This window comes from Mycteria americana, chromosome 6 (genome assembly GCF_035582795.1).
Source record: "Mycteria americana isolate JAX WOST 10 ecotype Jacksonville Zoo and Gardens chromosome 6, USCA_MyAme_1.0, whole genome shotgun sequence".
Classification (NCBI taxonomy): Eukaryota; Metazoa; Chordata; class Aves; order Ciconiiformes; family Ciconiidae; genus Mycteria; species Mycteria americana.
This window is the reverse complement of record NC_134370.1, coordinates 49,182,927-49,210,881: the sequence shown is the minus strand read 5'-3', so window position 1 is coordinate 49,210,881 and position 27,955 is coordinate 49,182,927. Positions and strand designations below refer to the sequence as shown.

The 27,955-nt window shown below is 59.1% G+C and overlaps 1 protein-coding gene across 1 annotated transcript in view; it reads left to right on the top strand.

Annotated features, from left to right (window-relative positions):
• CSPG4 (chondroitin sulfate proteoglycan 4) overlaps window positions 1–27,955 on the top strand; it is a 29,828-nt gene extending 1,873 nt beyond the window's left edge. The window contains exons 2-10 of the mRNA XM_075505679.1: window positions 12,278–12,441; window positions 13,619–17,200; window positions 17,508–17,987; window positions 18,447–18,623; window positions 22,218–22,416; window positions 22,616–22,750; window positions 22,915–23,069; window positions 23,948–24,131; window positions 24,506–27,955. Coding sequence (XP_075361794.1) covers window positions 12,278–12,441; window positions 13,619–17,200; window positions 17,508–17,987; window positions 18,447–18,623; window positions 22,218–22,416; window positions 22,616–22,750; window positions 22,915–23,069; window positions 23,948–24,131; window positions 24,506–26,418 — 6,989 coding nt within the window. The 3' untranslated portion in view covers window positions 26,419–27,955. The remainder of the gene's footprint in view (window positions 1–12,277; window positions 12,442–13,618; window positions 17,201–17,507; window positions 17,988–18,446; window positions 18,624–22,217; window positions 22,417–22,615; window positions 22,751–22,914; window positions 23,070–23,947; window positions 24,132–24,505) is intronic.

Below are 27,955 nucleotides of genomic sequence, written 5' to 3'. Positions count from 1 at the left end.
ATGAACAAAGTGGTCTTCTTCCTTCCAGCCCTGACCTTTCCATCCCAGGCAGGGATTTCACCACGCGGAGCCGTTGCCTGCTCGGGTGTCCACAATGGCTCCCGGGGCTGCCCTGGCACTCCCGAGCTCTTTCGTGGTGAATGGGCTGGAGAAACCCCAAAAAACAGCACGTGGCTTTCACTGGCACCCGCCAACCCCCACAGATTCCCCCCCAGGTAACACCACCACAGCTCCAGGGATCAATGGGCACCCGCCTGGCACGGACCCTCGGGGCTGGGAAAGGAAGGGGGTTTTACACCCATTTTCTGATGCTGGGAACTATTTCTGTGCCCGGCTGAAGCAGACCTGCCAGCTGTGACCCCAGATCTGGGCACGGGCCTCCCACGAGCCCCATCCCCTCAGGAGCATCCCTGCTGAGACCACCAGTGCCGGTGCCAGGCATTCCCACGGGCTGCGTGCCCTGGGACATCCCTCCATCCCCATCAGGGAGAGCCACACCAGCCATCAGCAGCGTGCTGGGCACGGGGCTGGGGCAGGCTCGTTTTTAGGGGCGAAGCCCGTGTTTTGCATTGCCTCCAAGCCCAGGTTCAGGGGCCCAGGCATTCTGCCCAGCCTGAAATGGAAAGGGTCACCGTGCACATCAACAAATACAAGATTATATCAAAAAGAAAAAACACTCATAAAACTTGTCCCCTTGACATCTGAGTGTGACGCTTTAGTAAACTGTTTTTAGACAGCCTGGCTCTCCTCCGGTTCCCAGTGAGGTCACCCGCAGGCTGAGCTCCCCCTTCCCCAAAAACCTTCTCACTCGGGCTTTGTAATGAGGAGGGATGCGCGGGAAAGAAGGAACTGGATGCGTAGGATCCCTGTAAGCAGCGTTCACTCCGAGCCTCCAGCAAGGGGGTGCCAAAAATGCGACCCCTCCAAGTCTTGGGTGGACCCCCAGCAGTGGTGATGGGGGTCCCGGGTAGGCCAGAGTGACCCCGGCTTGTCCGTGGCTGCCCCATGCAGAGTACCTGCTCCTGGGCAGGGAACGGTGTCTGCCCCGGGGTACCCGGCCAGGACCCCTCCTGCCTTATCCGGGGTTATCGACTCTAGGGAGCCACCTTGGCTATTCCTCTCCTCCACTTTTGGAAATCCGACCGATTTATTCAAACTTTCTTTTTTGTGAATGCGCCACATGTTTTGAGGTCATAGCTCCAAGCAGCTGGAAAAGTTTCCAGCTGATGGGAAAGAACAGGAAAAAGGCTGAAAAGGGGGGAGAATGCAAACTGGTATCGTGGGAATCAGGGAGGAATATTCTCATCTCACTCGTATATTTAGCAACAGAAGGCTGTGGGCAAATACTTAATAAGTGCATTCCTCCAAGATCGCAGGACAGGGTTAAGCTCACCCGCAGGAACTAACGTCAGGTTGAAGGCTGGACAGTAACAGGACTTCAGAGGCAGTAGGCTAATGCTGTCTGTGTGCCTAAATAAAGCTCAAAGCACAGACTGTTCGCAACAGGCGTTGGCTCAGCCCAGCCTCAGCTCCCAGGGGCTGCTCCCTCAGCCCTTTCCAGGTCCCTGGAGGAGCTGGGCTCCAGCTTGTCTCCTTTTTGGCAATCCAGCCTCCCTGAGCGTTAGCATCACCCCCAGCCTTCAGCCGGGAAAGTCCTAGAAACTCCCCAGCTCAAATTTGTACACTTCCCGGGTCTTGCCTGGGCATCCCAGGCCATGTCCACATGCCCAAGTCACCCCAGCAGGTACAAGGCAGGTCTGCACGCAGCGCAGCCCGGTTTGCAACCAGCCCCTTCACCACCCCATATCTCCAGACCTCTTGGAGACACGGAGCGAGGAGGCTGCCCAAGGGAGACCCCTCATTCCCAAACCAGCCCTTCCCCAAGCCATCTCCATCGTGCGCAGTGCTTGGTTGCACATTGCCATGCTGCACATGGATGGGATGCCCTGGAGAGTTTTTCTAGGGTAAATGTAACAGAAAAACTGAGGTCAAGAAAAAGTGTTATGATCTTTCTCCCTGAGCTGCTGCAGTAAGTGTGGACGCGTCTGCATCATGTTCATTTTACTTGTGAAGTTTGCAAACGGACCTGAGGCTTTTTGTTAATGTGCCACAACCAGAGAACCCACTGTGCCCTGTTGCAAAGCCGAGGGCTGCTTTGCAAAGCAGAGCCCAGAGTCAGGGCAGCCCTGGATTCTGCAAAGCTGGGCTTAAAACCAGAGGAGTGGGACTGCTGCAGCTCTTCCCAATCCCGGGATAGGGACGATGCAGGTTTGCTGCCTGGTTTGTCGCTCGTTAGCTGTCGCTTATCCTCAGGACAGACCAAATAGGGCCTCCGAGCATCCTCCTGCCAACCGGCAGCGAGGTGGGGTGAAAGATGTTTATGCCCCATGCCCTGGATCCAAGAGGGTGATAAATTCCCATTTTCCATCTTTCCACCCCGGGTGTGTCGCCTACGCCAGTTGTGCAGTGCTCCATGCAATACCTCTGGGAGCTGCCCTGCGCCCAACGGCTGCTCTTGGCTGCCTGACAGCCGGACAGACAGACAGTAGCAGACAGAAAGCATCCGGGGAAGGGAGGGTACTGCCAAAAATTGAGAAAGTCATGGGGCAAACAGCATGGTTTGAAGGTGGCAGGTCCCATCATGTGCCTCCAAGCCAAGGAGAGAGAAAAGTAACATTCATCCATCACCATGACTCACTGGCTGTTCAAGGAGCCTTCATGGGCTGTGAGTCAGCTTGGGATGGCCCCCGTGAATCCCTGCTGCTTCTTTTGCCCAAATCTTGGCTTTCTGGTAGTTGTTTTTCCTCCCTGCTGCGAGCGGGCAGGGGGAAGGCGGGCGAGGGAGAGGAGGTTTGGGGTCAGAGCCCCTGGATGCTTGCGGTGCCATCCCCAGGTGTGTTAATGGATGTCCCCCATCTGTTATCAAGCCATAAACACCCCTGGCGCTCCCCAGTGCACAGGGAGAAAGCGAGGGGGGGTCAGGAGGAATTTCCCGTTCCCTTTCCCAGCCTCCGGATGGGCTTCAGCTGAGCTTCAAGGTTTTCGTGTGTCCCATCCCACAGAAATTTCTGGGCCCATCAGGGTCATTTCCTCTGGGAGCTGGGGAGAAGAGAGGGAAGTTTTGGCCCGAGGTAGATGTGTCTGAGAAAAGCCTCCTGTCCTGCCCTGCAGCCCTGGGAGGGGATGTGCGTGCCCGCTTCCACACCCCCACAGCCCCACGCAGCCAGCTATATGTCCCCCCCTGCACTAGAAATAGAGCAGGCATTTATTTTCTCTATAAACATCACCCTGCCGCTTGTTTCTCATAGATGGAAAAGCCAGGGGGATAACAGGGGTGAGGAGGAGGAGGCAGGGTGGGGAGGGGGACCTCCGAAAGCATGGGAAGAGAAGAGAAGAGAAGAGAAGAGAAGAGAAGAGAAGAGAAGAGAAGAGAAGAGAAGAGAAGAGAAGAGAAGAGAAGAGAAGAGAAAAGAGAAGAGAAGAGAAGAGAAGAGAAGAGAAGAGAAGAGAAGAGAAGAGAAGAGAAGAGAAGAGAAGAGAAGAGAAGAGAAGAGAAGAGAAGAGAAGAGAAGAGAAGAGGAGGGAAGAGGAGGGAAGAGGAGGGAAGAGAAGGGAAGAGGAGAGGAGAGGAGAGGAGAGGAGAGGAGAGGAGAGGAGAGGAGAGGAGAGGAGAGGAGAGGAGAGGAGAGGAGAGGAGAGGAGAGGAGAGGAGAGGAGAGGAGGAGAGGAGAGGAGAGGAGAGAAGGGAGAAGAGAAGAGAAGAGAAGGGAGAAGAGAAGAGAAGAGAAGAGAAGAGAAGAGAAGAGAAGAGAAGAGAAGAGAAGAGAAGAGAGAAGAGAAGAGAAGAGAAGAGAAGAGAAGAGAAGAGAAGAGAAGAGAAGAGAAGAGAAGAGAAGAGAAGAGAAGAGAAGAGAAGAGAAGAGAAGAGAAGAAAAGAGATTTCAGCTCTAGAAAGGGGGAAAAAAAGAAAATAATACTCATTTTCTTTGCAGTTAGAACTGCAAGGCAGACAATTTAGCATGTCAACCCCAGATGAGCAAAAAATATCCTCTCTTTCCCCTTCCACGCTGCAAACACCCTTCCCTGTCCATGGAGACACTTTTCTCTGCCCCTCGCAGCACCCGGCATCACTGAAAGCCCATCCCGGCTGTGGTCCTGTAGCCCCACAGGGCACAGGGTGCTGCGGGTGCTGCGGGTGCTGCCCTGCCAGCACGGCTCTGGCCAGATCACCCTGAGCTGTGTATTTTAAAAGCTCCTTCCCTGCCCCTGGATGCTGAAATTAAAGTCGGCAGGTAGCTCCTGACAGAGCTTCAGCATCTCCCACCATGTGCCAGGCTGTGCGCTCCTCTCGTGCCCGTCCTTCCCCCCCCCCCCCCGACTTTGGCCGATAACCCCCCCATCTTGGCACTTCAAGAGCAGACGCACACAAGCAAGGCTGGGAAACATCTGAGCCCGGGCGGCTGGAGACGGGCCCCTCTCCAGCGGCGGCTGCGCTGTTTGTTGACAGCAGGCGAGGATCTCTCCGGTAACGTCCAGCCGTTCCAGGGATGCCTGTGAGCATCCCCTGGCCGGGCTGTGCTGCTCCTCCCGCCAGCTCCTAGGAAGGCTCCTTCCCTCTGCCAGGGCTAGGGACCGGCTCGGGACGGGGCATCGGCTCTGTCGGGTAGGCAGGGATGGGATTTGGGGATGTGCAGGTGGGATGTGCGCCCTGGGTGCCCCGCTCCCCCATAAACCAGCCTCCAGCCCAGAGTTCCCCCCGGGTCCCCCTGCTCCCGCTGGGATTGTCCCCTCGTATGCCGCCGCATGCACCCCAGCAGCTCTGCAAGTCCTTCCCTCGCTGGGTGGGAAGCGGCCGGCACGGAGCTGGGGTAGGGAAAGCTGTGGGAGCGGGGGCCAGGATGTGCAGGGTGGAGCTGGAAAGCCTGCCAGCCAGCGAGAGGGGGAGACGGCTTGGGAGAAAGAAAAAGAAAGAGAAGGGTCAAAAAATAGAACAAAACCCGACTTGGGATGGTTTGGAAACCACGTCCTCTGGGGCTGATACAATATTTCCAGGCCAACTTCTCCTGGCAGTAGGAGACTGAGTGAGCCTGAGTCATGCTGCAGGGGACGGCACAAAAGCCCCATTGAGCCTCTCGCTTCCCCAAATCCTCCCACTTTCTCCCCCCACTTCGCTTCCCAGGGCAAAAACTCCAACCACCGCTTCCAGCTCAGGCTTATTCCTTAAGTCCCTCCGGAGTCGTTTAGCCACATGTCATTAAAAGCTCTCCATCCCTGCTCCCACTCGCGTCAGGCTTCGGGGGTGCTCGCCCTGGGGATGCATCCCCCCAGCTCTTCCTAAGAGCACCGTGACCTTTGTAAGGGGGACGCAGCCAACGTGCGGCTGGGGCTGCGGCAGTGCCAGCTATCAGCTCCTTGCCCTCCCCTCCGTGGCTCTGCATCTGGCCGAGCAGGAGAGCGCAGGAAATACCATCAGCTTTAGGGCTGCTTGAATCATCGTAAAATCACGCTGGATAAGCGAGGGCTGAAGCTCCAGAACTCCAGCCAAGCCTCCTGGACCCTGCTTTATGGCCTCCAGCTCCTTCATGCTGCTTCGTAGGGATGGGGGAGGCAGCCAGGAGCAGGAACACACGTCGGGCAGGGGGTCGAGGGCTGGCAGGACATGGGACGACACGGCAAGCCCCCCTCCCAGGCAGCGCAGAATTAGCAGGGGGCATGTTTTCCACTGACCCCAGAGTCCGTGGGCTGCAAAAAGGCATTTTTTTCCCCAAAGCTGTCAGGCAGCAGCCAGGGGAAAGCGAGCGGGAGAGCAGCTGGCAGGTGAACGGGGAGAGGAACTGAATTAATAAACACAGGCGGAGGTTTTCAAAGCAGTGCAGTGCAGCCAGAGGTAGGGGTGGATGATCTGCTTTGGGAGGCAGGGGCCAGTGGGACGGAATGGGGGCAAAGCAGAGCACCCCAGCCCAGGGGCTCTCTTTCCGCACCCGAAACAAGGGTGATGACCACTTATGGCAAGCGCTTGGCTGTCAGCAGCCCTGAGGAGAGTGATCAGCCACGGCTTTGCTAGCGGTTTCCCGGGTGCTGCTTTCCAGCAATCTCCGCTGGCCGGCACTCCTGGAAAGCGCCGGCCCCGGGGAGCCCCACTGCGAGGGAGGGCCAGGTGGAGGGTGGGAGGCGAGAACTGGAGCTCTCATTCCCATTGCCGGGGTTTGAAAAGCACGCACAGCCCTGGCTCGGGGTGTGGGAGCTGCAATCGCCAGCTGGAGTCGCGGAGGATAAAACCTGGAAGTGGGGATAAAGAGAAAAAGCCCTCCTCCGCGGCGGGAACTATGGCAATAGGGATGGATCCGTGCCGATGCCACTCCACCCCGTAAATCTTGAGGCTGAACCCCAGGAGCAGGAGAGCGGGGAGAGGCTTTTCCCAGGGCAGGGGCTGTTTGCTGGGCTGGCTCAGCCCCGTCCCAAGTGCCTGAGCCTATCCTGGAGGCAGCCCCGCGCTGCCTGCGGAGGAGGGTCCTGCCAGCACGAGGGGGACCGTGGGACGTCCCGAGGTCCCCACCAGGCTTGGGTGCCATCGCTGCAGCCCAAGACTGGCTCACGTGTGATCCGTCTCCATTGCACTGGGATTTCCTCGCTGCGGAGAGCTGGTCGGGTGCTCAGCCCTCCTGCTGCACCCAGCCACCCGCTCAGGACCCTGAGCATGCCTGAAGGCAGCAGCCCCCAGTCCCCCCTGCACCTCCTCCTCCCAGCAAAGCCCCAGCCAAACCCGAGGGCCGCTCTGCAGCGGCTGTGTTTGCCTTAGCCTGCCTCGCAAGCTGCTCATTTCCTTCCCCGGCCATAAATAAAACCACGCCGTAAAACGAAGGGAATGTGTAACATAATGAAGCCTTTCTCAGAAAGTCCATCGGATCCCTTCCTCCCCCAGCCCCTCCGCCCTGCGCAGGGATGGGGGCACAGCCCAGCCCTGCCACCGCCCAGGATGCAGCTGGGGCACGGGGGGCTGCGGGTCCTGTCGGGCATCGCAGAGCCAGGCTCAGGATTAGGGAGGCTGAAGCCCAGGGCCACCCACGGCAGAGGCAGGAGGGCTGGTCCTGCCCACCCTGCCTGCGCTGGGAGCAGGGACGGGAGCTCATGGACACGCTGGGGGGGGCAAGAGGGGTTCAAGCTGCCAGGCAGCATCCCCAGGGCTGGGCGGCTGCCCCCAAGCCCCTCCGGTGTTTGCACAGCCTGCGGGTGCAGCGCAGCATGGCTGGCAACGGCGAGCTCGCTACCTTATAAAGTCATTAAAATAAAAAAAACAACCATAAACAACTGGGAGGGCCTCGAAACAAGCTCCTGACGCTGTGGAGGAGGAATGCACCGGGCTGGCCATGGGACACCCCGGCAGCACCCCATGCCAGCGATGGGGGCTCAGCAGCACCGGGCATGCCGCCAACACAGGGGCCACTTGTTGGCATCGGCCAGCAGGCGGGAAGGAGGGCAGCCGGCGGGCTGGGCTGCAGCAGTGGCCACACAAGCCCGGGGCTGTTCGGGCAACAAGGAGCCTTCACTCCCCGGCTGTTTTTCCACCGTCAGAAAACCGGTGTGGCTGGGGCGGGAAGCGGCTGCAAACACAGAGAGCCTTTCAGGGGGGCGCGTGTGTCTGCACCGGGCTCTCCTGGCACCCGCTCCGGTAATTAAAGAGCTGCTTTAATGCATTCCAGTCCCCTCCCTGCAAACACACACGGGCCACCAGCCCTGGACCCCACCTGCCCCCCACCGCAGCCTGAATGAAGCCTTGTTGAGCGGCCAGTCCCTCCCCGGCGCCGTGCTCCCTCTCCCCAGGCAGGGTTTGCTCCGCTCCTTCCTCCTCGGCCGCAGCATCCTCCTCTGGGCAGAGTGACAGGAGGCCCTGCAGCCCCTCGGGGACTCGTTTGTATCCTCCACGCACCAATGTACCTCCTCATGCACACCCCAAAACGCATCCAGCTGTCCCACGGGCAGGGCTGGGGATGCCCCAAGCTGGGGTAGGAGCCTGCGGGCAGGGAAGGCATCCATCCGCCAGCTCACATTTCCCCCTGCACACCCGGGAGACGTCTCCCCACTCCGAAAAACCCTCACGTCCAGCACCGGTTTGCTCCGCAAAGCCTCGCGCTGAGCTTTGCGAGCGCTTTCCCTTGCCTGGGCCGGGAGTTGGCTCCTCCGTCCTCCTACGTGCCGGGGAGGAGGTGGGAGAAGTTTGTGTGCCGAGATGTCTCCTCACATGGAGGAGAGCCCAAACCGGCCCCACTGGGCCCCAGAGCACTCCGGGAGCCCCCAGCCCGGAGCCCCCCGGGTGGACGGGGATCCCTTCCCCTCCGCGGTGCTGCCCAGCACTGGGCTCTGCTCCCCAGGCTGCCAGAGCCAGCTTGCTCAGGGGCTGGGGTGCCAAAATACTCCCCGAACACCAAAAAACAGCAGTTGGAGAGGCCAAACCCGCCGTGTTTTCAACTGGAGGAGCAGGGGGAGAGGGCCAAGGCATCCCGGACCCAGCACGTGGCCGGCGGCTGGGACGGGTGCCGGGACGGGTGCCGGGGCAGCGTCGGCTCGCACAGAGCCCTCGCTTGTTTGCCGGCCCCAGGAGGAGCCGAGCATGCCTGGGGCCTCACTCCCAGCCCCTTGCTGAGAGGTTTTGGCTCGTCTCCGTTTTTTTCAGTGCAAATGACACTGCAGCCTATAATCTGCCGGCTGCTGGCTGGCTGCTCGGAAACTGTGACGGAGGCCCCTCTCGCCTCGGCAACGCCTTTCCATCGGCCTGGCAAGGCAGGGGCAGTGATTTCCTGCGGGACATGGCAAGCTAGGAACATCAATTATTTTTAGCCAGGGCGAGCAGGACAGACGGAGTGGCCACCCCGACCTGCGGCCAGGACATGGAGACCCAGGGCTCCCCATGACGGGGGAGGGAGGGCCAGCTCGGGCATCCCCATCCAGGGATGAGGCTCAGCTCGGGTCACAGCATACACATGGCGTGATCGTGGCACCCTTAGATCACCTGGGAAAAGGTGCTTTTGGGTCACAGGAGTGCATCCGAATGGGGTGATGCCGGGATGCTCAGCCACAGCCAGCCCACGGATGTGGCTGGGTACCCAGGGGCATCCCTGCCCTCTCTGTGCATGGCCAAATTGGAGCCGCTGTGATCAGTCGGGGTGGTGCACCCTGTGCCACGAAGGCTCCACCAGGGCAAAATGCATTTGAAAAAAAAAACCAAAATCCAGCAAGCCATATTTTCTGCGTCTTTTGCAATGTGGAGGGCGAGGAAGAGGAGAGAAGGTGAAAAGCTGCGAGTCCCTTGTGAAAGAGAAATGCCACAGGTCGAGCAGCGTTCGCATCCTGGCCGGGCTGCAGAGCAGAGGAGGAGAGCGGCCCTGAAATAAAGCAGGAATTTGGGAAGACAAACAGCAGTAATTCACACTGCTCTGCTGCCGGAGAAAAATCCCAGCACCTCCTAGAGCCGGCGTCCCTCCTCCCTCCCCCAGCAAACAGCACGGCTCCCCTGGGTGTCTGCGCTTTTGGTAACTTTTTATTAGTAGTATTTTATGAGAGAAAGAGAAGAAAAGCATCTCTGGCAGCTTCGGGAGAACAGAGGCAGGACAAAATGTGCTGGCTGGAGGAGCTGCTGCCCCTTGTCACACTGGAAAATAGGCTGGCGGCACCAGACCGGCTCCTCCAGCCCCAAAACGTGATCCCCAGCACCCATGGGAGACGCTGCCTGGCCCCTGGGCTGGCAACGGAGCTGCTGGTGGGTCTGGCCCCAGCAAAGCTTTCCCTCCCTGTGAGACCAGCCTCTCGGTGCCCATCTGAAGAACACATTTTTGGGATTAGGGGAAGCCACAAAACCGAAACATAGCAAAATCCTGGTGGGAGCTAGAGCACAGAGCGTGCGCACGCGGGGGGAGTTCAATGGGAGCCAGCACATAACGCGCATGCAATGTCTCCAGGGACCACAATATATTGCATGCATGTGTGCACACCTTGCTGGGGCCCAAGCACGGTCGCCTATGTCTGTGCAAGGAGGGAGAGGAAAACTCCCTTTTGCAACGTGCTGTGTCGTTCCTGCTCACCAAATGCCGGGACAAGGCGGTGCCGAGAGCCCCAGGCAGTGCCCGGCAGGGCTCCCACCAGCACTGGCCACCGAGCAAGGCACACCAGGGCTGGCTGGTTTTGCAAGGACCACTGGAAGGAGGGAGCAGGTCAGGAGAGGACAGAGCCCTTCATGGCCCTGCGAAGAGTAGCAAAGCTCCTCTGAGTCACTGGCTAGGCCAAAGAGGACGAGGAAGCCAAAGTGCCCCATGCCAACAGCAGGCACGAGAGCCAGGAAATGAGCAGGCTTGAGTAAGGCGCACTGGCAGCCCTGCCCTGAGCTGAGCAAAGGGCTTGGTATTAAAGCAAGCGCTAGATATTTCCATGCTGCCATTTCTTCTCTGCCTGGAGCGGGTGGGGTGATGGTCCTTGCAACACCCATGTTATTCTCCCAGACCCCAGGAGAAAGCCAAGGCACTTTCTCTGCTGCCAGCAGCAGGAAATTATTTTTCGTGGAGTGTGGGCAAGGAAGCCTCTCCGTTCCTGAAGGGCTCAGAAGAGCATCCCCTATGCAGGACACTGCAGAGCTCACTCGGAAGAAAACACAAAAAGCCAAAGCAGAGTGCTCCAACTCTGCCCGTGCCAGGCAAACCCTCACTGTCATCTCTAACGATGGGCTCGTTTCAAGCCCTCCGCAACTGTGGCTGAATGTTGCTGGGTTTTCACTTGCTGCACCACCCCATGAGCAAAGCCTGCCTGCTGGAGCAGGGGGAGCCTGCCCAATTCCTGCCCGTTCCCACCCTGGTCAGCCCCACAGAAATTTGGGCAATAGGAAAAAAGCAGCTGTAAGAGCACACATGGGTGTTTACACCCAGACCTTACCACACAGGAAGCTGGTTTCATCCCAGCACCCAACCTCCATCCCTGCCTCCTCCAAAAGAGAGCAGGGTCTGGGCTGGGACCCTGGGAGAAGCCAAAGCCTCATCCTCATCGCCCCATGGCACCTCAGCAAACTGCATGTGGGAGCCCAAACACAAGCATGAGTCTGATGACAAAAAGTACAATAGTGAAGTATAGCAGGCAAGCTCTGCACATATAAACTCAAGTACAGCAGGCTTTATGGACTGTGACTACATATGGACTGAAAATGTGCATGTTCACCCCCCTCCCCCCCCCGACATATCCTCCCCAAATATTTAAGACTTTGGGTCTTCTGAGTGTTTATGCCTCATCCTGCAAGCACAGAGTTAACTTTGCCATGGGTTGCTCTGGAGCTAACTGGGATGGGTGGCAGCGCATTGCAGACACACGCATTTAACATGCATGCAAATGCGTACACGTGCACTGAGCCAGCAAAAAAGTATAAGCACTGTGAAATTAAGCCTTGCCGCTCCCTGTGCTTTTAATTCTGCCCTCTCCCACGTATGCCCTGTGACACAGTCTTTCATTTCATGACCGCATACCATTGTGCTGAGTTCCTGTAAGGCTGATGTATACTGGGCATCAAACACGTTCCAGCTGCAGTTTCAGGCGCCCTGTTTGAGCTGAAGTTTCCATGCGGTCTCACATCCACATATGGATCACAGGCACATGCATTTATTCCTCCAGCACTGACAGAGCAGCCACCTTCAGGGTGAACGTCAGCAACGTTTGGATGATATGGAGAGCTGTTCAGAAGTGGCATAAAATAGGGAGAGGAGCAGAGCATGGTGTTGGCTGACCCAGTGGCACCCCCAGGGCTCTCGTGCAGCATCTCTCTGTTCAGCAGCAATTGGCACCAGCCGGGGCATCCGGCCAAGGCACAGCGCAGCCACCACTGGAGGGGTTCATATTGCTCCAAAGGGAGGCAGCTGTGGCAGAAGTGGGGAAGACTCATTAGGGTAAAGGCTTGCCTCCTAACACTCAGGAACTTGGCCCGATGATAGGTGCTACTGCATCTGCCCTAGCCACGTAACAAGGAGGAAGGTTCCTCTAAATGCTGTATAGGCAAGGAGAAATACAGCCTCTGCATCCACATACCCAGCCCCTAGAAACACCTTCCCCTAGGAAAATCAGAAAACAGACTCCCCTGAGGGTCTTTCCAGGCTGCCGGGCTCCGGCACCCTGTCACAGGGCAAACAGGGAACCCAGGAGGGGAAGGACTGATGGGCGGGCTCGGGGGGCTCCAGGTTCACAGCACCCGCGCAGACAGGGCTTGTGGAGGGTGCCCTTCCCTCTGTGACCCTCTCCCTTTTCTCCCCAGCCTCTTTCTTCGGGGACGGCTTCGTGGAGATGCCGCTGGCAGATGCCTCGCGCACGGTGCGGCTCCGCCTGCAGCTGTACACCAGCCAGGGGAGTGGGCTGCTCTTCCTGGCCGCCGGCCAGCCTGACCACCTCCTGCTCCAGCTGCGAGCCGGCACCCTGCAGGTCAGCACCCTGGCACCCCCACGCAGGCGGGGGTCTACGGGTCAGGGCTTCATCCAGTGCAAGGATGAAGGGGCAGCACCTGAAAGCAGCAGCCCACAGGGCCAGACACAAGCATGGACAACTGAGCCATCAAGACCCCTGCCAGGGGATGTTAAAAGTTTAAGAGGAGAGCGGACACAATCTTGGGAGAATCAGCTGAATACAGAGAAATAGGCTCCAGCTGGGAAGCTCCTCACCCACTACCTAGGGTGAGGCCGGGGAGCATCAGGGAGACACCCAGACACTGGCACCCCATGCACATTGCATGGCCAGACATTGTGCCCAGCACCCTCAGGGTGCAAGGGGTTAGTGAAGAGAAAGGGTGAGCAGAGATGATTCAGAGAAAGGAGAGGTCTCCATCAGCAGACTTCCCCATCCCACCATGGGCCAAGCCCAACTGGGGCATGGGAAGGGACAGAAGAATAAAATTCCCTCTTGTGGTTGTGGTGTTGGCATCCACCATGGAGGAAAAGAGCAGGGAGCAACCGAGGCACACATCCTGCCTCCCCTACAGCCTGGGCTGGGCCACCAACCACATCTAAACCAAAACAGGAGAGCAAGCAAGCAGCTGGCCGGAGGTCTCCCTAATGCAGACCGTGTGTCTCAGGGTCCATCAGCTAACCCTCTACTTAGGCAGGCTCCAGGCTGCTGCTTGTGGGGAGCAAAGCCTGCTATTTCCCCTGCCAGTTCCCAGGGCAAGGGCTGGAAGCAGCCCAGGCTGCAGGGATGGAGGGCAGCGGGCAGGATGGAGCAGGGAAAGAGAAGCCAGCATCTGATAGGGCTCCTCCATGGGGGGAGAAGGAAAGCCCGGCAGTGGGGCAGCAGGACTGGGAGATGGAGGACCCCGGGAAAATAGCCCTGAGACTGGGGTTTGCTGAGAAAGAGTGAAAAAGGAGAGAAATTCAGAGAGCAGGACAGAGGAGGCATGCCCACAGGGGCATCTAGCTGGGGAGGGAGGAACATGCACAGAGGAGGAAGAGGGCAGGATGAACAGTAGTGAACAGAGGGACCAAAACACTTGTGAGCCCCCAGGAACAGTCCATGCTTCAGCAGCTGTTTCTGGTAGGTGGAGAGATGTCTCCTGTGCTGCAGATAACACCTTGCTTGAGCTGAGCACTTTCCATGTCCTTCCCTGCAGGCCAGGCTGCAGCTGGGCTCAGAGGAGGTGACGCTGCAGTCCCCAGCAGAGCTGCAGCTCAATAACCTGGCGGTGCATGATGTGGAGCTGCTGGTGGAAGATGGCAGGATGACGCTGACCATCGACAGCCTCTTTAACAGCTCCGTGGACATCACAGGACCCGTACGGGAGTTGGACATCCAGTATGGCCTCTATGCCGGTGGGACAGGCAGCCTTGACCTGCCATACCTCACTGAGGCCAGCTCGCCCTTCAGAGGTTGCCTCCACTTAGTGACATTCAACGGCCTGGATGTCCTCTCCCCACTGTCCTCTGACGGCAGCTCCAAGATCTTCCACCGGGTCCAGGAAGGGTGCAGCACACAGTTCTCTGCGGAGCCCGAGGACCCTTTCGGGTTTCTGGGGCCACACTCCTACATTGCATTTCCCACATGGGATGCAAGGGAGGAAGCAACCATCGAATTTGTGATAACGACAAGCATCACCCAGGCACCCCTCATATACCACGCAGGGCTGGAGAATGACTTCTTCTACCTGGAGATCTCCAACGGGCGCCTGAGAGGGTTTGTTGAGAAGGGGAACGGCATCATCGTCCTGCACAACAACGTCTTCATCAGCGATGAGCAGCAGCACTATGTCAAAGTCTACACGGACATCCACAAGTTTGAGATCCTGATTGATTACTATGCCTCATCCACATCCAACCGGGGCATCAACAACTACTTGGACCTTCAGGGAAACCTCTTCATTGGAGGTATGAATGAAAAAGCTTTGCAAAGGCTGAGGGAACACCATCTTGCTTTCATCTCGGTGTGGACCATGACCAACAACTCATTTGTTGGCTGCTTGGAGGACCTGCGGATAAACCTGCAGAGGAGGAGTCTGCAAGATGCCGTGATCACGAAGGACATCACATCAGGCTGTGGAAAGCAGGAGCACTACTGGGACTATGACGAGGTGTACGAGCAGGATGAGGCACCCACCTCCGCACCTCCAGATGTCTGGTCAGGAGCACCAGGCCTGGTGGTGGAGCCATGCCAGCCAGACAACAGCTTCCCACCTGCCTTCACCAACATCAGCAGGCTGCTGCATGTCAGCCCCCTCATTGTCTCTGAAGGGGGCACGGCCTATCTGGAGTGGAAACACGCCCAGCCAACAGTAGACTTGAGCCTTGCAAACATCCGGCAGTCCCAAATCCTCTTTAGCATCACCAACGACCCTAGGCATGGCCAGCTGGAGCTGGACATTCCTGGGTCCAGGAGCAGAAGGAAATTCACCTTGTTGGACATTGTGAATCGGAAAGTCAGATACGTCCACGATGGCTCCGAGGGGCCCATGGACCAGCTGATGCTGGAGGTGACAGTGACTGCCCAGCAAGGGGTCCCAGAGTGCTTGCGGCAGGGCCAGATGTACCTGCTGCCCATCATGATCAACCCCATCAATGATGCCCCACAGGTGATCTTTCCCCATGGGAACCACATGACAATCCTGAAGCACACACGGAAACACCTGACCACAGACATCCTGCAGGTCCTAGATGATGACACATCCTGTGATGACCTCGAATTCCAGCTGCATGGTGGCCAGCAGATGGAGGAGGGTTATGTAGAGTATGATTTTCACCCTGGAGTGCCCATCGAAGAGTTCTCCTGCAGGGACCTGGAAGCAGGCAACATAGTCTATGTGCACCAGAGTGGGACAAACTTACAGCTCACCTTGCAGGTGAGGGATGGCACAGTCCCAAGCCCCATTGCCACCCTGAGGATCCTTGCCATTGACCCTGACATCCGCCTGCACAACAACACCGGCCTCTCCATCTCCCAAGGAGGGGCTGCACGCATTACCACAGCCAACCTGTCAGTGGAGACAAACGCCGTGAAACAACAGGTCACCATCTTATATGTCCTCACAGAGCCCCTAAGGTATGGTGAGGTCCAGAAGCAAGGGAGCATGGGAGGGGAATGGAAAAAAGTTGAGTCCTTCCACCAGCAAGACCTGGAGCAAGGGCGCATCCAGTATTTTAGCACAGACCCAGAGCACCGGCTGGAAGATGTTGTGGAGAAGCTGAGATTCAAAGTCCAGGTGGGGCAGAAGGTCTTGCAAAACAACACCTTTCTCATAAGGATTAAAAGAGCCACCATTAAGATGAGGACCATGGTCCCCCTCCAGATGAAGAACAAGCGGCACAGAAATATCACCAGTAAGGAGCTGGAGGCAATGTTGGAAGATCCGAACTCTGCCCCAGTCCCCTTCCACTACGTGATAATCCAGGCTCCCAAAAAGGGAAACCTGGAGCTGCTTGGCAACAGGCTGACCGAAGGCTTTGGATTTACCCAAGATGACCTGCAAAGAAACCACCTGAGCTACAGCGTGACCATCAGGAACTCTCAGCAAGCTGAGGACACCTTCCAGTTTCGCGTCCGCACTGGTGAGCAGCACTCTCCTGTCTATACCTACACAATCAGCATTGGTGGGGACCCTGATGCACCAGCCCTGACCAACGTCCTCCTGACTGTGCCGGAAGGGGGGCAAGCCGTCATCTCCAAGGACCACTTGTTTGTACAGAGCATGAACAGCATGGACTACCTCTATGAAGTGATTGAGGGGCCAGCACACGGGAGGCTGGCCTGGGCTGCATCCCACGGCTGGGCCTCCAGAGAGGAGATCACAGAGTTCACCAACGATGACATCCTCCACCGCCGGCTGCTGTACCAGCATGATGACTCCGAGACACTGGAGGATGACATCCCCTTCGTAGCGATCAGGCAGGGCGAGGGCAGCGCTGAGCCCGATGAGGAGGAGGTGAGAGGTGTTTTCAGGGTCTCCATCCAACCCATCAATGACCACACCCCAGTCCAGGTGGTGAACAAGGTCTTCAATGTGGTGCGCAATGGGCAGCACCTGCTGACAACAGATGACATCGCCTTCACCGACAAGGACTCTGGCTTCTCTGACACGCAGCTGGTGCTGGCAAGGAAGGACATTTTGTTTGGCAGCATCGTGTCTGTTGATGACAGAAACCACCAGGTCTATCGGTTCACACAGGATGACTTGAGGAAGAAGAAGATCCTCTTTGTCCATTCAGGGGCTGACCGGGGCTGGATCCAGCTACAGGTCTCAGATGGCCTCCACCAAACCACAGCCCTCCTGGAAGTACAGGCATCAGACCCCTACATCAAAATAGTCAACAACACCGGTCTAGTCATCCACCAAGGCAGCCAAGGGAGCATTGATTCCTCTGTCCTCAGCCTGGAGACCAACATGGACATCAGGTCAGATGAAGAGATACGGTTCCTGATAACAACCCCCCCGAGGTGGGGGACTGTGCTGAGAGGAGAGCAGCCGGTCATGGCCTTCTCCCAGAGGGACTTGCTAGCTGGAGAGATCTCCTACCGCCACAACGGGAGCAGGAACACCCGGGATGAGCTCCAGTTCACTGTAGAAGCGAATGAGGTGGTGGTGGAGGACACGCTGGCCATCAGCGTGTTCTTGGACACCCATCCCAGCCCCCTGCGCATAGTCAACCACAAGGAGATCCACGTCTTCCAGGGGGAAGCGGCTGGGATCAAGGAGGAGTACTTACTGGTGAGTATCCCCTTCCCTAGTCATTCCCCAAGCCTGCATCACTTTGCTGGCCACTAAACCAGGACAGCCACCAGTGGGACTCCATTTTGCTCCCACCTGCCCATGCCCCAGAGCAAAGGACTCGTGCCCATGTCAGGCTTTGCCCAGGGGCAGAGGGGGCGTTCAGGCATGGCCTCAGCAAGAAAGTGACTCTTGTAGCTCATCCCACAGCAAAGCCTTGGGGGATTGCACAGCAGTGGGCTGTGGGGCAGCCCAGCCTTGCAGGCACCAGCCCCCCACTCATGCCTTGTCTCCCCCACACTCCCAGGTGACCCACGAAGAGATCCCTCCCCAAGACATAGTCTACCTGGTGAGCAGCCTCCCAGCCTCTGGCTTCCTGGCAATGCTTCAGCACGGCAGAGACTCGAATGAGCAGCCCAGCCTGGACCCCATCCAGTCCTTCACCCAGGAGGACATCAACAACGGCAGAGTCCTCTACCTCCACTCCAAGCCGGAGGAGGAGCGTGACCAGTTTGTCGTGGACATCACGGCCAGCGGTGCAGACCCGCTGGAGGGGGTGGTGGTGAGTCTGGCTGTGCTCCCGATCGCTGTCCCCCTGGACGTCCGCAACATCACGGTGCCGGGAGGTGGCTCCATCACCCTCTCCACGGGCATCCTCAACATCCCCAACGCCTACTTCACGGCTCTCGGCGTGGAGTTCAAAGTGCTCGAGCCCCCCCGCTTTGGCACCCTCCTGAACAGCGAACGGCCTGAGGACGGCGGGCTGCAGAGCTTCACCTGGAGCGAGGTAGAGCAGCCAAGAGTGCCCGCTTGCCCACCACACTGCTTTCCCAGGGGGTTTGGGAAGAGGCCGGGGGTGGGTTCCAGCCCCCAGCGGCACTGGGAGGCTGGGGAGGGCTGCGGGGCTCCTCTCCCCATCAAAGATATTTGCCCTTGGGATGGAGGGGTTTGGGGTGGCGGGTTTGCCCTGCAGACAGGGAACACATCAACCCCCGAGGTGTGTTTAAATACACCTGGGGATACAGGGTGGGAATGCAGGCAGAGCACCCACGCTGGGCTCCAGGTCTGCTTCCCATGGGGATCCCGCTCCCTGTCTTTGTGCTGGATCCATCCCGCAGGGATGCCCTAGAGCAAGTGGTAGGTGCCTGGCTCCCTCCCTCCTCCCAGGCTGGTGCACAGGTCCCCTCCCCAGCGGGGCTGGTGGCCCGTGTCCTCCCGGGAGGGTCACCCGTCCCCTGCCCTTCAGGTGGAGAACCAGCAGATCCAGTACAGGCAGGACGGCCCCCGGGCCCAGGCCGACAGCTTCACCCTCCTGGCCAACGCCTCCGAGATGGACCGGCAGAGCCAGCCCAGGACCCTCTTCATCACCATCCTGCCCCGCAGCTCCAAGGGGCCCCGGCTGAGGGTCAACGCCGGGCTGCAGGTAAGAGTGGGATGCCACGGGGATGGGCAGCCACCCCAGCGGGCCCCGGGTGCTCAGCGTTAGGACACCCCAGGGCTGGCCAGCCCAGCGTGGGGACCCCACGGGACCCGCTCTGAGCCTGGTCACGCACCCCCGGGAATTTGGGCACAGCAGAGCCAGGGTGCAGATCAGAGGCCGGCGATGGGCTCCGGGGAAGGGGGGGCGGGTTCCCGGCGGGGCGAGGCTTTGCAGGAGGCGGAGACCGGGCTGTCCCCCCCCCCCGTCCCTCCCCGCCGCCGATGCTGAAACCGTCCGCAAGATGGGAGCATCGCCCCGCAGCAGCGCTCCCCTCCCGCCCTCCCTCTCGCACGGCGGGCTCGGCGGAGCCGGGCTGCCACGGCGGCAGGCAGCGGCTCCTCGCCTCCCCCTTCTGAGGACAGGCACCCTGCTCGCCCTTCCCCAGGTCCCGGAATAACTCCTGGGAGCACGAAGAGCAGCTTGCCCAAGCGTCATCAGCACAGACTGGAAATACTTAATTATTTAGGCAGCCTTCAGACCTCTCCTTGTACCCAGGTTTCTTATCCCCTCTGCAGCAGCATGCATTGCATGAGATAACTAATGCTCACATCAGGCAAGCCAGAAGCAGATAGGTCTCACCTGCTGCTGGAAGTCCCACCTTCTGTTTCAGAAACCTCCCTGCCCTGTTCAGGATCACTAGTGCAAAACTGCAGCAGAGAAATTATTAGAAGACATGCAGGAGTGCCAGCCTAGCAGGGTCATTCCCCTCAAGCCCCCAGGCTATCCTCACCCATCCCAGGATTTCCCAGGCTGGCAGCAGGGAAAGCAGCTGCTTCCATCAGGATCATCGCAGTGGCTTTGGGAAGGTGTCTGGGAGCCTGGGCTCTGGAAGAGATGCCCAAAGGGAAGGGTACAGGCTGCCCTGCCCAGGGCCAGGCACCACCCAGAATCAGGGAGAGGGGCTAGGGCTGCCAGCAAAGTTTGGGGGGTTGACCCCCATGCACAGCCAGCCCTAACTCTGTGCCTGCCCATGCTGCCCTCAGTTACACCCCTCAGCCCACTCCCAACAAATCCCACTGTAAAGTGCATTAAGTGGTGCCTCCAAGATCTGCCCCAGCTGTGCTGAAATCCCCACACTTCCGACAGAGATGTGTTAACCCCTCGGCTGCTGGGCCCATGGCAGCCCCTCATCTCCACTCCAGAGGCACAAAAGCTCCTCTCTGCTTGCTAAGGACCAGCGCATCCCAAAAGGGCTGCTCCGGGCTGGCTCTGGCAGGGTGGGCCCGAGGCAGGGGAAGCAGGCAGGGCAGGCAGCTCTGTCCCCAGTGCCATGCATCCTGCCCAGGGCGCGGGCAGATGCACAGAGCTGGCCCTGTGCAAGGGGAGGAGACTCCCTCCCTGCATTATTTTTAGCCAGCCCATTAACCCAGTGATTGCAAGGCACTTAGGAAAGCATGTCCTTCCCTCCCAGCCACCACGCTAAAAAAAGGGTGAAAAGAAAGAAAAGGCTCCCAAAATAAACTCCGAGGCAGCGGTCCATCCGCCTTTCCCTTAGGATCCCCCCGGCCCTGGGAGGGGTGATCACAGCCACCCGGCTGCCCGCAGGAGGGGCTCCGGAGCTGGGAAAGGCTCCCTGCTCCGAGGAGGAGCAATGCTGAGGCAACCCAGGACTCAGGAGGGGCCCGGCCCTGCAGTGTTTGTGCTCTGGCGAGAGATGACTTCAGCGTTTAAAGGTCAGGCCGGGTCCAGGAGAGAGATTGCACAAAGCCTTCCCCTGCTGCCTGTGCCTGCCAGCGCCGGGGGTGCAGAGTCCACGCGGGGCTGGGGAGACAACGGGCAGGGTTCAGACCCTGAAGCAGAGCCCCCTGGAAGGGACCAGGCACATTTGCCCCAAGCAGCTTTTTGGGTTGCATCGGGAGAAAGGATGGCCGGATGCCACCAAGAGAAAGGCTTCCGCTGCTGCACCAAAACACAGACGCGCTCCCGGCACTATTTCGCTGCCTCCCCGTGCGCTCTCCCAGAGAGCACAGGCAACACGGGAGGCTGAACAAACATAACCCGAGTAAGCGAGAGCAGGAACCAGGCGGGAGGCTTTAATAATTCAGAGAGGACGGGGAGCATGGTGAAGCAGGTCAGCTCCAGTGGCACGGGCTCTTGGCAGCGAGCAAAGCCTCTCCAGCCACCGCATGTGCCCGTCCCCAGCGGGCAGCGATGCCCCGGGCCTGCCGGTCCCCCCGCCTGCAAATGCCTCTGCGGGCTTTGACCACGGGGAGTTTTCCTTGGCACCAAGCTCCGGGTGTGACTGCAATTTCACCGGGCGCTGAAGTGACCTGACTGTGGGTGCTGGGGAGGGGGAGCAGCCCAAAAACCTCGGTGCATGTATGTGGTGGAGCAGCAGTTCCTGCTGCGAGGGCTTCAGCTCCCACACCGGCCGTGTGTCCAGCAGTGCTTCCCCCATCCTGTCTCTCCAAAGCTGTGTTTTCGAGCCTGCCTCCGGCCATCCCACAGGGACTGCCGAGGGATTTAATTTCACTGTCGGCACCCACACCCACTCAAGAAATGTTTTGGGTTAGGCCAGCTGAAAACAGCAGAAAAGAGCTCATCTAACCCAGCACGGCCAGCTGAGCAGCTCCTCCAGCACCCGGGTGTTGTCTTGTGGGTTTGCAGGATGCGGGCCAGGCTTGCAATGCCACGGGATGCAGAGCACCCTGCCCCTCCACCCTGCGTGAGCTTCAGGAAGGCTCAGTCCATGCACCCCATGATTTTGGGGCATCCTGAGAGCGAAAGACAGCTCTGGGGAGCATGGGCCGAACCTGTCTGGCAGTGCAGGATTCATCCCCGTGGTCTGCCAAGACCAAGATACGGCACAGCATTAGGAGCAGGAGAAATTGTTGCCTCCAGCTGGAGAGGGGAGATGCCAGGGCTTTGGGGTGGCAGTGTCCCCGGGGGGCAGGTGGGCATTGCTGGCTGGGGGAAGTGGCCCTGGGAAGCTGCGGGGTGGCCCTGAGCTCGACTGCATACTTGTCATTCCTGGAGGGTTTGCTGGGTCGGCTCGTGGCCTTGCTGCAGCCTTGGCCGGGAGCACGAGCTAGGAGAAACACCCAGCTGGGGGGAGACGGGGCTGTGGTCATCACATACACAGCAGCAGCTCAGGGAGCGAGTTCAGGGCTCGGGGACCCCACAAAAAGCCCTTCTCTGCAGAGCAATGGGGAGAGACACATCAAAGGCACAGCCTCTGCCCCAGCCCTGCAAGCCACACCAGCACCGTGCCTTCTTCCATTTTCAGCGCTTGGGGAAACTGAGGCACGGAGGGGCGAGCCCTCACCTCTGTCCTGCACACACCATGCAGATGCATGGACGCAGTGGCTCGGCACGTGCTGGCAAACACGGCAATGGTGCAGGTTGATGCAGGGCTGGGAAGAAGCCAGACAATAGGACGTCACCCAGCACACGGACAAAGGGCCCTTGTTGGGCTGGGATGTGCTCAGGCACCCAGTGAAGCAGTCTGAGCTGGGACAGGGTCTGGAGCGGGCTAGGGAAGGGGACAGAGGTGCTGGGGGCATCCCAGGGGCATTACAGCCTCTCCCCATCTCCCAGCTGCGGGAAGGCACCACGGCTGCCATCAGCCCCCACGTCCTGAGCGCCGAGGACGAGGACTCCCCGGCAGAGGAGGTGACCTACTCCATCCAGCCCCCGGCCAATGGGAAGGTTGTGCTGAGGTCGGCACCCGGCGCTGAGGTCCGGCGGTTCACCCAGGCCCAGATAAACAACGGCCTCATCCTCTTCATGCACCAAGGTAGGGCAGGGCTGAGGTGCCCTGACCCCCCCGGCATCACCCCCGGCCCGAGGGAGGGAACACCACCGGAGGGGAGCACTGTGCCACCAAGGCAAATGCTAACCCCATCGCACAGCACCCTGGTCCAAACTGTGCCAGGTTAATGGGGGGCTGCAGCCCCGCTGCCCCCCATAAATGCCCAGCTCTGTGCTTTCTGCAGGGCCCCTGGATGGGGGCTTCGCCTTCGACCTGTGGGACGGCGAGAACCTGTCTCCTGGGCACTTCTTCCTCGTCAGGGCCCAGAGAGAGCCCCTCATCAGCCTGGCTAAGAAGCAGAGCCTCACCGTCTGCCCAGGTGGGTACGGTCACATTCCCCATCCTCCCAGTCTTTATGGCAAAGAGGGCCCTTGGACCCTTCCACCACCCCCTGCCCAAACACTGCCAAGCGATGCCCGTGGCAGAAGCTGCAGGTGGGTGGCGAGGTGATGGGTTGAAGTCCGTACTGGATGTGTTTTCCAGGTGCCCGGCAGCCCATCACCAGCCAGAACCTGCAGGCAGTGAGCAACAGCCCCACCGGCTCCACTGCTCTGTACTACAGCATCGAGCAAGCCCCGCGCCTGGGCAGGCTGAGCACCTCCCAGGGGGAGGAAATCAGGAACTTCACCCAAGCCCAGGTGAGTTTTCACCTCCCCCAGCCCCCCAGGATCCCAAGGCACAGCCCTCCATCACCCCCCACTGCAGCCCAGGGGTCCCAGCCCGACCCCGCTGCCACCGTGGGCAGAGGCACCTGCTCCCTGGCAGGAGGCAGAGCAAGGCTGCAGCCACACCATGACTTTCCCAGCTCTGCCAACAGCTGCTAAGAGGGATTAAGAGCTGCCGCCCCAGTGCTGGCTTTACCACGGCCACCAGCCTTGGATTTAGTGCTGCGGGAGGCTCAGGGAGTTATAATCCCCTTTCCTTAGGCTACCTGCCTGCTGCAGACCCAGCCACCCTGGCTGCTGCCTGAGGCAAGAGCCAAGCGCGATGCTTTCGCTTCAGCTCCAAGCAGATCCTTGCTACCACGCTTCTCCTATACAGCCAGGCTTTTACAGAGCATGGTGAAGGGCTTATTTTTAACACTCCCGCAGAAGCACGCAGGTTTGCCCACGCTGCCAGCTCCCCTGTGCTGTGCTCACCCTCGGAGGCAGCCTGGTCTGACTCTTGGAGGATGCTGAGCAAGCTCAGCCCTTCCTCTGAGCCACAGTTTCCCCAATTGCTGGACAGAAACATCCTGGCAGAGAGGCACCATGAGCTCTCAGTGGTGGCTACCATGCTGGTGATAATCCCCATTTCTTACCTAATTAGGGCTTGGCTGCTCCTTCCTACAGCCAAGACAAGAGCTCAGGGTGCACACATTGGCTCTAACACAGTGTCACCAAGGTCCCCCCTGGTGCTACAGTGGCCATCACACCAGAGATAAGACAGATGCACCCATCTCCTACATGGTATCACCCATTCTGGGTATTTATTTTGCCGTTTAGCAGAGCTCATTGTGGGTTTTTTTTAATTTTAGGTGGACAGTGGATTGATTTTCTACCAGCATGAGATGCCAGAGAAGCCCTTCTGGCTTGCCCAAGATGCTATCCGCTTCCGTGTGGTTGCTCCCATGACCATCTCAGATTCCTTCATCCTCCTCGTGCTGATCTCCTTCGAGGCCAGGTGTCCCCAGCGCTCAACTCAGCTATGGAGAAATGCAGGTAAAGAAGGAAAGGACAAGCAAGGGACAAACAAGCCCTCCTGAAGTTTGCACAATCCCCCCGTTTGAGGGGATTGTGCAGACTTGAGGAGGGCTTGTTTGTCTGAAGAAGACACCACTGAGCAATTTCCCATGGCCACCTGAGCACAAGCTTTGATATTATGTCAAGCAACATCTAAAATTGCATCCATCCTTTTGGTGGATCTCTGTGCAATTCCTTCCTCCATCATTTTACCAAACTAATAAGTCCCAGTTGCCTTCTCATCCCTCTCCATTTCTTTGCAATCCTTTTTCTGCTATATCTCACTCTCCTTTCCAGTAGATCCTGGCTCTTCCTGGGGATGACAGACCTTTGCGTTTTCCCTTTTCCCCCAGGTCTCCAGCTCGCAAGGGCCCAACGGGCTGAGATTGACACCTCAGTGCTGGATGCTTCCAACCTCCTAAGCCAAATCCCAGTCCCCGAGAGGGCTGCACATGATGTTGTCTTCCTGGTGACAGGGCTGCCAGCTCATGGGCAGCTCTTGGTGGCTGGTGTGTCCCTAGAGCGGTCACAGACGTTTTTCCTGCAGTCAGACCTGGCCACGGGACGCCTGGCATATACCCATGGTGGAGACAGCATCTCTGATGACAGTTTCAGATTTAAGGCTTGGCTCCGGCCCCGGGTGCAGCAGTCCATCCGTCCTCCACAGGAAGGTGTGGTCATCTCCGAAGCTTTCAATATAACGGTGACCAGCAGCAGCAGCAAGCCACCACAGGTGGTGAAGCGGCAAGAAGTGCTGCGGGTCCCACCAGGCTCTGTGGTGACCGTGTCCCAGGAGTACCTGGACGTGGCAGACCCATTGGGGTCCCCAGAGGAGGTGGTGTACAGTGTCCTCCAGAGACCTCTTGCTGGCCACCTGGCCAATGCACGCAACCCACGGGAACCCATCAACCGCTTCACCCAAGCAGATGTCAACGCAGGCCACGTGGTATTTGTTGCCACTGGGACCCATGCCCCAGAGTCCTTAGCCCTGAGCCTCTCCGATGGCCACCACCCACCCACCTTGACCTCGCTGGAGATAGAGGTGCTGCCTGCAGTGAGCACCGCTGCCAGCCCGGTGCCACTGGAGGTGCCCCAAGACCTGAACAGGGCTTTGGTGTCCCACCATCACCTCCTGGGAGCCACACAGCTGAGGGCAGGCAATGCCCTGTACAGGATCACCAGGGACCCAAGGTTTGGCCAAGTGCAGGTCAACCAAAAGCCGGTGCGGGGCTTCTCGCAGAAGCAGCTGGACCGCGGGGAGGTGATGTTCACCTTCACTGACCTCACCTCTCCTGAGGACAACTTCCAGTTCCTTGCCACATCATGGGCAGCCAACAGGACTGGGGTGGTGAACGTGACCGTCCGCGCCTTGGTGAAGGCTCGGCCGGGCAGCGTGTGGCCCAGGGGCACCACAGCCCTCCTGGACACCAGCGTCCTCGACGCCAGTGAGCTGGCCAACCGCACCAAGAGCATCCCAGTCTTCAAGATCCGCAGGGCGCCCCGTGGCAGCCGTCTTGTGAGGGTCTCCAGGGATCCAGGACAACCCACCACCCCAACTGAGACCTTCAGCCAGAGCGAGCTGGAGCAAGGGCTGGTCGGGCTGGAGGTGCTGGATGCTGAGGAGACTGATCAGCCCCTGCAGAGTGACAGCTTTGTCTTTGAGCTGGTGGCTGCTGGCGTGCCACCAGCGCTGGCATCCCTGGGGTACAGCATTGAGCCCTACAACGCCTCGAAAGCCTACGGCATCACCCTGGTCATGGCCCCCCTGGCACCCTCGCCCCTGGTGCCCCAGCCCCAGGGCACAGCACGGACCAGCCCCAACGCCAGTGAGCTGGGCATGCCCCCCACCACGTGGCTGGGCCCCGGTGCTACCACCAGCCCCAGCCCTGTGGAGGGGGGCACCTTCCTCAGCTTCATCGAGGCCAACATGTTCAGCATCATCATCCCCATCTGCCTCATCTTCCTCCTGCTGGCCCTCATCCTGCCCCTGCTCTTCTACCTGCACAAGCGCAACAAGACGGGAAAGCACCACGTCCAGGGCACCCCCTCCTCCAAAGCCAAGAATGGGGCCGTGCCGGACCAGGAGACCTTCCGGAGGATGGACCCCAACCAAGGCATCCCCCTAACGACTGTCAATGCCCTGGAGAGCAAGGGCACGGGTCCCCCGCCCCAGGGCACAGGTCCCGGTGCACCGCCGGACCCAGAGCTGCTCCAGTACTGCCGGACTTCCAATCCCCCCTTGAAAAACAACCAGTACTGGGTGTGAAGGGCTCAGGCACGGGGGCACAAGACCACCTGGGGGTCCAGACCCTCCCCGAGCACCGCCAGCTACCTCCTCCCAGCTCTCCTCCTCCTCCCTGGGACCTGGCATCCCATGGATGCAGGAGGAGCCTGGGGATATGGCGGCTGCAGGGGCCCACCTGGGAGCCCCAAATCTCCAGGTGGCTTTGGGCAGGGGAGGGGGGCACTGCATAGGCAAGCGGGGGCAGGCAAAATGCCTGAGCATCCCTAGGGAACACTGACTTCGGGTGCTCATTTGGGCCACCCAACGGTGGCCACAGTGCTGGAGGGGACCCGATGGCACCAGTCCCCACTGAGCCACCGGTGGCTCCTCCATAGGCAGGACCGACAGCCACGGGGGTGTTTGCCATAGCTCTCAGCACACGAGGGAGGATGAGGAGCGGCTTGGGCTGAGTCAGGCTGAGGATGAAGCTGCCCAAACCCCCCCAGGGCTAGGCGGGCTGAGACACTGGAGCAGAGGCTCGGAAAAAACTGTGGCCAATGCCAGGGGAATTTAATGAGTCCCCACCCACTTGGAAAAAAACCCGCCTCGCTCTTTCTCTGCGTGCTTGCCGTGTGTTTCATAAAGCAGACTGCACCGAGCCCCGGGGGGTTGCACAGCAGGTAGGATGCCCTCGGCGGGGAGGGACAGCAGGCGCTCACCTGGGCAGCGTGAAACCGGAGCTGAGAGCGGAGAACCGGAGCCAGTGCCGTTTTCCACTGTATACTCCAGTACAGAAGTAAACAGAATAAAGCGCCTTTTCCGAGGCGCATCATGGTTTTCGTAAGCCATCTCCCTCATGTCGCCACTCCTTGCCAGGCCTGTTTTAAGCCCAGTGAGCTGCTGAGCGACATTTGGAGGTAATGGACCAAATTCTGGGCTCTTGCTCAAATTTTCCCCAGGCCGGAGTCCTAAAAACTTAAATAGAAATTATCTGAGGAAGAGCAGAGGAAAAACTGAGCGCTGAGCTCAGGATGGGACCCAACAATAATACTCTGCATTGCTACAGCTGGGAAGCTCATCACAGGGCACATCCCACTCTCACAACACCGATGGGAAGCTGAACTGAGCCCCCAGGGACCACAGGGGATGCGTCACACTTGCAGCTCTCTCACCCAGGGTAAAATCCATCCCCGGTGTCAATGCAAGATCCCTCCCCAGACCAGCACCCCAGGGCAGTCCCGCTCCAAGGCTCCAGCAGAGCCGGGATGTTTGCTTGGACCACGCCAGCAGTTTTCCTGGCTGCATTTATGGTGCCAAATGTTTGCTGAGCGGTAAATCACACCTGCCCTGCTCCAGCTGGCAGGTGTTGGCACATCCCACCAGGGACCCACAGCCATCGGGGTGCAGGCAGGCAGCCTCGTCCGCCCCGCGTGTGCTCCAGCCGCGACCTGCCCCACGGCACGGGCGAGACGGGGCACAGTGGAGGCAGCCCCGGCACCTCTGAGCCCTCTTGGCCCAAGGCAGCCAGTGCCAGTGGGTGCCAAGCTGGCACACTGCTGCCTCCTTCCCTGCCGCAGCC